Genomic DNA, 11440 nt, shown 5'->3' on the forward strand with positions numbered 1-11440 from the left:
TAAGGATCTTGCCAAAGTGATCAAATACAAGACTGATTACCTAAGACCGATTACCGAATCTAGATGCCAATTTGCAGAAAACACAGACAGAAATATGCTGACCTACACCATAAGTTCAGCAAAATCCAGACTGAGGAAAACTCTACAAGTCAAAAGAGCTGAATTCCTCAATAGACAAACTATAAGGAAAAGAAAGGGATGGAGAGAGAACCTATATGTTAAAAGATAATCAAAAGACATATCAAAATTTCAAAAATGGGCAAGATTAGCTAAGTGTCTAGAACTATAAAGAAATTAAAAGATATGATTACTATAAAAGTCAAGATAAAGGTTACTTTTGTGAGGAGGGAGGGTTATGACTGGGATGGGGCACATGGAAGAGTTTCTGGGGTGGCTGGCAAAGGTCTATCTATTAACCTAAGTGGTGGTTTTAAGAAGGTTCACCTTATTTTCACTCATTAAGTTACAGTCTTTTAGAGTGATGTCAGCAAACTCTTGTTTGCTGATGTCAGATGGATCATGGCTGAAAGCAGAGAATACCAGAAAGATGTTTACCTGTGTTTTATTGACTATGCAAAGGCATTCGACTATGTGGATCAGAACAAATTATGGATAACATCGCAAAGAATGGGAATTCCAGAACAATTAATTGTGCTCAGGCGGAACCTGTACATAGACTAAGAGACAGTCATTCGAACAGAACAAGGGGATAACATGTTGTTTAAAATCAGGAAAGTTGTGTGTCAGGGTTGTATACTTTCACCATACTTATTCAATCTGTATGCTGAGCAAAAAATCCGAGAAACTGGACTATATGAAGAACAGGGCATTAGGATTGGAGGAAGACTCATTAACAACCTGCATTATGCAGATGACACAACCTTGCTTGCTGAAAGTCAAAAGGACTTGAAGCACTTACTGATAAAGATCAAAGACCACACCCTTCAGTATGGATTACACCTCAACATAAATAAAACAAAAATCCTCACAACTGGACCAACAAGGAACATCATGATAAATGGAGAAACTATGGAAGTTGTCATGGATTGCATTTTAGTTGGATCCACAATCAACACCCATGGAAACAGCAGTCAAGAAATTGAAAGACGCATTACATTGGGCAAATCTGCTGCAAAAGGCCTCTTTAAAGTGTTGAAAAGCTAAGACGTCACCTTGAAGACTAAGGTGTGCCTGACCCAAGCCATGGTGTTTTCAATTGCCTCATATGCATGTGAAAGCTGGACAATGAAGAAGGAAGACTTAAGAAGAAATGATGCCTTTAAATTATGGTGTTGGCCAAGAACATTGAATATAGCATGGACTGCCAAAAGAATGAACAAATCTGTCTTAGAAGAACTACAGCCAGAATGCTCATTAGAAGCAAGGATGGCAAGACTTCGTCTCACATATTTTGTACATGTTATCAGGAGGGACCAGTCCCGGGAGAAGGACATCATGCTTGGCAGAGGGTCAGCGAAAAAGAGAAAGACCCTTAATGAGATGGACTGACACAGTGGCTGCAACAATGGGTTCAAGCATGATGATGGTCAGGATGGCACAGGACCGGACAGTGTTTCGTTCTGTTGTACGAAGGGTTGCTATCTAGTTGGAACTGACTCAAAGGCACCTAACAACAACTTGTTAGGTGTGGTCTCTGTATGTGTTTTATTTTACAATAAGAAGGTTTAACACACACACACAAACATACACAAAACAAAAACTGGGGTTCTCATTAAGTTGGAAGATTCTTTTTGGCAAAAGCATTATAAAGGGTGATACAAAAACAATCAAATACTTTAAAATTATATTACTCAGTAACTAGGTTTCATATAAACACATGGCATTCAAGTGTAATTTGCAGCAGCTTTGAGGAAACGAAGAGATGCATCATGGCTGCCATTTCAACCACTGATATATGATATTGTTGTTAGCTGCCATAGAGTCGGGCCCTGACTCACAGCAACTCAATGCACAACGGGATTGAACTGTTGTGATCCACAGGGTTTTCACTGGCTGATTTTTTGGAAGTCCATTATCAGGCCTTTCTTCCTAGTCTGTCTTATTCTGGAAGCTCTGCTGAAACCTGTTCAGCACCACAGCAACATGCAAGCCTCCACCGACAGACAGGTGGTGGCTGCACTTGGATGTGCATTCTCTGGCAATCAAACCTTGGTCTCTCACATGGAAGGTAAGAATTCTACCACTGAACCACTACTGCATCCTGATATAGATATAAAAGTCTAATATAAATTAATATGCCAGTGGCACAAGGGCATATATTGAGTATTTGTCACATCACAGAAATAACAATTTAACTTATCTACAAAATGATTTTTATACTTTTAGTTGATATATATTATTACATTGAAATTGGTTTTGACTACATGTTCATATATGCAAGTCCAGTTATTTAATAACAAAATTTTGGAAAGTGTTCAGTTCTCTTTGAATTACCCTGAACTTTTTCTTATGGATTCAGAAGGATATTTTAGGGTGAAGGCTTTCTAACGTAAAATAAGAAAATATCTTGAGAACTGATGTAGTCCAGATTCCCTATCTGCATGCTATTCTGAAATTTTTGCTCTTTGAATTAATTGGCTAATATCTACAACCTCTCTGATGGTTTCAAAGCTCTTCTGTTCTATCCTAGATCAACTGAATCATACATGTTTAGTTCAGTGGCTAAGAACATATTGATTTTATAAAAACTAGGCAAAAAATAATTACAGTGTATTCAGCAAAGTGGTGGATTAAGAGAGAGTTGTAAGAATCAGATTTTTGAAAGAAATGATCACTATTCTTCTTGTAGAAGACAGGGTTTAGAGCATTTGAATAAATGTTGAATAGAAAAGCATAGCTAAATGGCGTAGACAAAAGTAAGAGATATGAGACTAAACACTAAAAACGAGGCCTTGCTAATCTACCTGGAAGGACATGAGACTAGACAGGGTGTACAGATGAAGAATTAGGAGGTAGATGGAAGGTATAGAAAAAAGGTCACCTGAGATACCTTAACAAGATTTTGAAGAAACTTTTATCACCAAAATTTAACAAAAAATCAACATGTAGCCTAAGGAAAGAAAAAACAAGAGTAAGCATCACACTGAGATGACTCCTCTGATAGCCCCAATAGCTTACCAGCTATTGTGACCTTGTAATTGCTTTTTAAATTTATTTATTTTCTCCTTTAGACAGAAAACTCTATAGGGTCATCATGGGCACTGTGTGTCACTGTACCTCTGTATCCCTAGCCTTAAGTACAATAAACTGTGCATTAAAAAAAAAACAACCAAACTCGTTGCTATTGAGTCGATTCTGACTCATAGCAACCCTAAAGGACAGTTAGAACTGCCCCATAGGGTTTCCAAGGAGAGGCTGGAGGACTGGAACTACAGACCTCTTAGTTAGCAGCCAAGCTCTTAACTACTGCACCACCAGGGCTCCAAGCTGCACACAGTAGACATTAAAAAATAGTTTTTGAATGAATTAAAAGAAAAGTCATGGTCCCAAAGCTGGTAACAAACTAAGTGAAAGATAACTTCTGATGCTCCTTAGCATCACATATAAGAAACTTCACATCTAATTTCTGTAACACCCTCAGATAATATGATGTTCCTATTACACGCTAAGAGTCAAAACCGACTTGATGGCATCTAACCACAACAACATCACACACAACTTCTTGCTGTTCCCCTAATGCAATGTGTTCTATCTTCCCTTTATAAATGCTGTTCTTCCTGTCTGGAAAGGTTTTCCTTCCAGTCTCTGCTTGGGAAAATGTTCCTCATCTTTACAATGTAATTCAAAAGTTCTCCTTGGTGGAAACAACCAAATGTCCTTCAGCATAGAATGGATAAACAAAATGTGGTACATACATACAATGAAATATTATTTAGACATAAAGAAATGAGGTTCTCACAATGACTGCCCTGACAGCGAACACAACAGAGAATCCCTGACGGAGCAGGAGAAAAGTGGGATGCAGAACTCAAATAAGTAAAAAGATGAGACTTAATGGTTTGATTGAGACTGGAGGGACCCCAGAAGACATGGCCCCCAGACTCTCTGTTAGCCCAAAACTAAAACTATTCCTGAGGCCAACTCCTCCGACAAAGATTAGACTGGACTATGGGGACATAAAATGATATTCGTGAAGAGTGTGCTTCTTAGCTTAAGTAGATACATGAGACTAAATGGGCAGCTCCTGTCCAGAGGTGAGATGAGAAGGCAGAGAGGGTCAGGAGTTGGTTGAATGGACACAGGAAATCCGGGGTGGAAAGGAAGAGTGTGCTGTCACAGTATAGGGAGAGCAACCAAGGTCACATAACAATGTATGTATAAATTTTTGTATGAAAGACTAACTTGAATTGTAAACTTTCACTTAAAGTACAACAATAAAAAAAAAAAAATAAGGTTCTGATACATGCTATGACATGGATGAACCTTCACAACATTATGCTAAGTGAAATAAGCCAGGCACAAAAGGGTAAATATTGTATGATTCTACTTACATGAAATATCTAAAACAGATAAATGCATAAAAAACAGAAAGTAGATTAGTGGTTACTAAGTGGGAATGAGGAATTATTACTTAATAGGTACAGAGTTCTGTTAAAAGTGATGAAAAAGTTTTGGAAATAAAAATGGTGATATGGGAGCAAAAAGTCCCCCTTGACTCCCTTAGGCACTTATATTATCAAAAGAGAAGGAAATTAAGCCTTACTAGTTTTTAATATATACTTCCTAGGTAGTGCAAATGGTTAATGTGCTTGCTGCTAACCAAAAGCTTGGAGGTTTGAGTCCACTCAGAATCTCCTCAGAAGAAATGCCAGTGATTTACTTCTGAAAAATCAGCCATTGAACATCTTACGAAGCACAGTTCTACTCTGACACACATGGGGTCACCATGAGTCGGAATCCACTCAATGGCAACTGGTTTGGTTTTAATATTTAATATATGGATGAAAACGCCATCTCTGTCAGCCAGTTACATGTCACATATCACAGTCTAGCTTCAATCCCCTCACTTGCGCCTTTGCTGTAACATACTGCAGTTTGTGTGTGCCCTATAAAGTGTATTTAGGGATTATATTATTTACTTTGAACTAACCCTTCAAAGAAGCTATGAACTAAAGATAATAATGAAATAAGCAAACTTTGAAAATGGCAGATGTAATACTTTTATGTATAAAAATGGTATCATTTAAGACAAGCCAGCCAAAAAAATAAGAAATAGAAATTATCAAGACTACCTGAAATAAGGAGTCAATCCATCATCATTAATGATGAACCTCACCCTAAATATATAGTATGCCTTGGTATAGTAGCTAAAGATGGCATGAAGCCATCAAAATTAGCAAGACAGTTAAAAACACTGTTTTATTTTGTCTATCCCATCCTTTTACAATTTCTATATTTTGTGTGTATGTTTTATATCTAATAGACTAGTATAGTATTGCATATGTATAATTTATAAATAAATAGATGCATATGATAGACAACGGAGATGTAAGCTCAAAACTTTAGAAATGCATTTTCAAAACAGTTTAGAGAGCACTAATTTATCGAATTATTTCACTTGCTAAATGTTTTCCTCCTCTGGTCCTTGTTTAATTCATCTTTTTATCATCAGATATTAGCACAGTGACTAGAATAAAATACACTGTCAATAACCATGATGAATGGATATATCTTTCCTAGTATTCTGTGACCAACAGATATGAAGATGTACGAGTCCAGTCTCTTCTGTAACCTTCAGATGTTACAAAAGCCTTGTAATGTCATATGAAATAAAAGACTTGCAGAAGGGAAAAAATGTAACAATGATCTAGGTCAGGCTTTTTTAATCCACATTTGATTAGTTCCAACAACTTTATAAATTTCTTATATGAAATACAGCTCAAGTTACCTGTGAATATAAAATTAAAGAACTTTTGTTACTGGAATGTTAAATACTTTAAATCAATTTCATTACCTATACGTTTTATTTGCTATGAGTCAGAATTGACTCAATGGCACACAACAACAACGTTTTATTCACTGATCAGCACTTCTGTTGCCACTGATAAACCCTCAAATCAAGCAATCTGGCTCCTCAAACTATAAGCATCTTCAATTAAATTAACTTCATATCTTAGATTAAAAAACCACAGTGCTTGCATGTACTAGTTTTGGCAAACAATTTAAAATAGAGAAACTTTCCTTACCACTAAAATTCATACTCCATGGAAAAATTTCCTTATAGCACTCTGCACATAACTCTATTATAGTATCTTTCAGACTGTATTAAAGCTATTTTAAAATTTGTCTGTCTCCTCTTCACTAGACTAAAATTTCTCAAGGGCAGGAGCACAAACTCAGACATCTTAAAAAAGTAATAGCATATGTTTTTTGAAATGGACCAACTCGTCTGCTTAAAAAATTTTTTTGTACCTTCATGGCACACAACAACAACAACAACAACATCCACTGCACATTGATTAATGCAGTTCAATACAGGAATCTGAGTTCAAGGGAGAGGTCTAGGCTGGAGATATAAATTTAGGAGTCATCAGCATATAGGATAATGACTTGAGGATAGGACTGAGGGATAGAATACTCCAACCTTTTAGACACCTGGAAGATGTGTAAGAACCCACAAAGGAAACTGAGACTGAGTAGTCCGAAAAGTGGGGGGGAGAGGGGGGCAGCAGGGGTGGACAAGTATGATATCCTGTAAAAAAAAAGTATTTCAAGGAGGAAGGCAAGATAAACTGTCAAATATCACTTTGGGTCACATAAGATGATGACTGATAACTGGCACTGGATTTAGCACATTTCCAATGATTCCCAGGAGCTGGGAGCCATAGTTTGGTAGGTAACCCCAGAGTCCGTGAATAAGGTGGCCAACGAAAGTAAGAATCCTAGTTACGAAGAAGTGGAAAGTTCAGGAAACTGATAGTGACAGAAGAGAAAACTGGGTGGCTGAATAGCAATGATAGAGGTGGAAACTCTACGGTATGAAAACCATCTGTGGAGGGACTAGAAACTGGGGAGAAAGGCAGAACTAAGATACTCTAACAGAGGTAGTAAGTTATCCTATGGAAAGGACACAGGCATTGGAATCAAATAGTCCAAAGGAAATTATGTGTTAAAAAAAAAATCTTAAAACAAGGATTCCATGCCCCCCCAAAAGTATAGATTGTCACCCTTGAGTATTACATTCTTTTAAAAAATTATCTATGTAAAGCCAAATAAACAACAGCTATTTTAAAGCATAGATGAGAAGGGTGGGGGGCAGGGAGTTTAAGTCAAGGAGAGTGAAACAACTAGAACAGAAATGACGAGAATGTTGACCCAATGTGAAAAATGTAACCAGTATCATTGAACATTACGTCTAGAAACTGTTGAATGGGACTAGGTTTTGCTGTGTATATTTTTACCAAAAATAAATAATACTTTAAAAATAAAAACCAGTCCAATGATTCAAGGACAGGCTCTGATACTAGCTGTTATTCTAGCATACTGCTGAAGGCCTTGCCAGGTCTGGCCCTGGCCTACTTCTCCAGCCTCATCTGATTTCTCCTGCAGCTCTCTCCTATTGAGCTCTAGCCACAGTGGCATTCTTTCAGTTCTTCGGCTGTATTATACTCCTTCCTACCACACAGCCTTACATTGTTCTCTTTACCAAGCCTCACCTTTAAGATCTCCACTCTTTCATCATTCCTCAGAGAAGCCTTAAACTAAGTTGAGTCTCTCTGTTCAGTACCCTAAGATATAGCATTGAGCATTGCTCTATAATCTTAGCACTACACAGTTTAAAGCATGTATGTGTATGTGTGCGTGTATGTATATATCTGAAATTATTTGATTAACGTCTGACTCCCTCACTAAATTACAAGCTCCATGAGGGCAAGATCATGTATGTCTGGGCTCCCTACCAAATCCCCATGTTTAGCACAGTGTCTAGAGCACAGAGGCAATGGATAAATATTTGCTGGATAAATGAATGAAAAGGAGCGACCCAAAATCATTTTCTACATTCTAGTATAAAAGTCTGAATTTACGAATAATCCAAGAACTGAGATGTTACAAGGTATAGCCAAGAGGAATCCTAACCTTTCCTTGTCCTTTTCTTGGACCAATGTTGGTTGCTCAGGAAAGATGCCTTGCCATTTTGGTCACAAAATCCACTTCTGGGACTTGCCTGACTGTGCTCCAGGGAGGATCAAAGGATGCATCTATTCAAGTGGTGTGAGTAGTGGGAGGAAAATAGGGCTCTGGAATCAGACAGATGTAAGTACAAAAGTTGGTTCTAACTAATAGCAAACCATATAATTTCTAAGAGCCTGTGTTTCCTTATCTATAGAATAAGGCTCCAAACCAAACCAGAAGAACTGCCCCATAGGGTTTCCAAGGCTGTAAACTTTACAGAAGCAGAATACAGTCTTTCTCCCGCAGAGCAGCTGGTAGGTTCAAATTGCCAACCTTTTGGTTAACAGCCGAGAGCTTAACCACTGTGCCACCAAGGCTTCTAAAATGGGGCTAATACCTAGCAATATAAAGCATCTAAAGGATATAGTGGAGCTCTGGTGGCACAGTGGTTAAGAGCTCGGCTGTTAACCAAAAGGTCGGCAGTTCGAATCCACAAGCTGCTCCTTAGAAACCCTATGGAGCAGTTGTACTCTGTCCTATAGGGTCGCTATGAGTTGAAATTGACTCAATGGTAACAGGTTTGGGTTTTTTTTGAAGAGATATAGTATGTGTCAGAAAAATATTGGTCTTTCTCAAACTTGTCACAGTCCTATCCTTCAAGGTCTAACACAGATATTGTCTCCATGAAGCCCCAAATTCCCTAGCTAGAAAAAATTTCTCCTATTCTCTTACAGCAATTAACTACTGCTCTAATTCTTGACTTAATAGTTATTTGTGATCATCTCATCATTACCATTCCCATCAGATTAAGCTCCTTGGAGGCAGGGCCTATATCTTTTTCATCTTTAAATCTCAAGCTCAAAAGATATTTGCTAAACTGAATTTAATCTAATAGGCTTGAGAAACTTTAAGAAAAGCAAAATTTTACCACTTCCACGCAAAGATCTCCTCAGGGAACTTTAAATTCAACAAGGGTATTCCAAGTTTCTTTGAAGTGATCCATTAGAAATGTTCTGCTTAAATGGTTCAAAACATGTAAATATTACCATCATAACAACAACTATCATTTTTCCAAGACCTACTATGTGACTTGCACTTTATGTATATAATTATTAATCTTCAGAAGAATTCTGCTAAGTGGGAACGATATCTATTTTACAAATAGGGAAATGGAAACTCAAAGAAGATACATCATAGCATGTTCTGGGTCATGAAGCAAGAAAGCTGTGATTTTAATTAGTCTCTGACTCTAAAGCAAAGACCTTCCACTATACAACGCCCTGTTTCACGAGCATGTTCCATATATTACTAGATGCTCATCTTAATGGACTCTTATACAACTAAGACATTCATTAGCCTGACAAAATAATACATTTTTAAAGTCTAACCTTCAAATGTCCTTCGCCTGTGAGGAATTCAGAGTAGCCAGCATCAGTGGCCAACAAACCTACAAACTGCATGCTGGGTCGTTGCTGAATAAAGGCTTCAACAGCTTTATCTGTCACGTGCTTTCTCCCAGAAACATCCAGGGAGACAAGATTGGGTAGGATGGCCTTTTGTTCTAGTAAGCGAAGAGCTATGTCTGATGTGAACTGTTTATCATCTGAAATATCAAGATGATTCAGATGCTTTAGTTCCTGAACAACATCCAGTATCTGTGTAGTTGTCATTTTTAAACATTTCAAGTGGTGCATGGTTAGAGATTTGAGCCGGTCTTTGCAGGCTAGTAGAGCTGTGATATCTGTGATGGAGGTGTTAGAAATGTCCAGGCTTTCTAATCTTGGCAATGAAGCAACTTCAGCCAGGTCTTCATTATAAAAGAGAACATTGGTGATGCTCAAAACTCGAAGGCCAGAAAGCCGGCTGAAGCACCGCTCATAAGGATCTTCAAGGGAGAGAGTTAATGAGTTCAGCACTAGGCACTGGAGATTTTGCTGGATCCATTTGTTACTGCCGAGCCCACTGATGATGTCTGTAATAGTGATGTCAGCATTCACACCTGTGGCATCAAGTTCCACTAACTTGTGGTGGCAGAAAGCTTTCCGGAAAGCAACAGCAGAGATCTTTGCTTTGCGAATGCAAGCTCGCTTTAAGCGCATCTGGTTGCCCCGGAAAATACCAACAGTTCCATCATTCAGTAGACCTGGTGAAAAATAAGCAGCATTTTAACTTCAGAACAGTGTTAAAGAATAGCTAAAATTTCTATCATACTTAATATTTACAAAGCATTCCCATGAAACAGTATCTCATTTAATACACACAACTCCATGAAATAAGGATATTATCTACAATTTATAAATGAGTAAACTGGGGCTCAGAAAGGGATCACAACCTTTCCTTGTCCTTTTCTCGGACCAATGTTAGTTGCTCAGGAAAGACGCCTTGCCATTTTGGTCACAAAATCCACTTCTGGGACTTGCCTGACTGTGCTCCAGGGAGGATCAAAGATCACAGAGCAAGTGGCAGAATCAGGACAATGATAGGCATTACTATTTTACTCACTGATACATCTCATTGCCTTGCTAGACATATGGAAAGTTACATTTCCCAGCAACCCCCTGGAATTAGATGGGGCCATGTGACTAATTCTGGCCAATGGGCTGTAGACTGAAGCACCTAACAGCCAGTACATGAATTTCCATGCTACCTTCTCCTGTTATGGAAAATGAGAAGGCTCAAGTTCCAGACAGTGCAGCTTTATGAGGGTGGAGCCTCCAACAGCCTGGATCCTCGGGTGACCGTGGAGCAGCACCCTCCACGGACTTTCAGAGTTTATGTACCATGAGTGAGGTATAAACATTTGTGTTAAGCTACTAGATCTGTTTGTTTCTCTCAGAAAACCTATCACAAATTGTAATTCTATATATGTCTATTTGCTTCTCACTTATCTGTCTCTCACTAGACTATTTTTTATTTTTCTCTGGAGCTTCTTCTTACACATCATTGGGCTTCTTCTGCACTCACTAGAACTCCTTTCACACACACACATTGAGGATCCTCTGCTAAGAGCCCATGTAAATGCCAGAAAACAGAAATAGACCCTGGGTTAAGATCAATGTTTTTCTTGTTTATGCCACAAAATAAATTTTTATTTTAAAATGTTTTGTTTTTTTATAGCTGAAACTTCAGTCTCTTGGGTTAATTCTTTTTTTCAATTTTTTTTTTTTTATTGTACTTCAGGTGAAGGCTTACAGAACAAATAGTTTCTCATGAAACAGTAGTACACATATTGTTCTATGACATTGGTTAACAACCCCACAACATGTCAACCCTCTAACTTCTCAAACTTTTTTTTTTGGTGAAAATA

General features: G+C 37.9%; 1 protein-coding gene across 2 annotated transcripts in view; it reads right to left on the reverse strand.

Annotated features, from left to right (window-relative positions):
- ZYG11B (zyg-11 family member B, cell cycle regulator) overlaps positions 1 to 11440 on the reverse strand; it is a 116354-nt gene that overhangs the window by 50188 nt on the left and 54726 nt on the right. For both annotated transcript variants that reach the window (XM_004371725.2, XM_023727061.1), the window contains exon 3: positions 9522 to 10276. In XM_004371725.2, the coding sequence (XP_004371782.1) occupies positions 9522 to 10276 (755 nt within the window). The remainder of the gene's footprint in view (positions 1 to 9521; positions 10277 to 11440) is intronic.

The sequence above is a fragment of the Trichechus manatus genome, unplaced genomic scaffold (assembly GCF_000243295.1).
Source record: "Trichechus manatus latirostris isolate Lorelei unplaced genomic scaffold, TriManLat1.0 scaffold00015, whole genome shotgun sequence".
In the NCBI taxonomy this organism is placed as follows: Eukaryota; Metazoa; Chordata; class Mammalia; order Sirenia; family Trichechidae; genus Trichechus; species Trichechus manatus.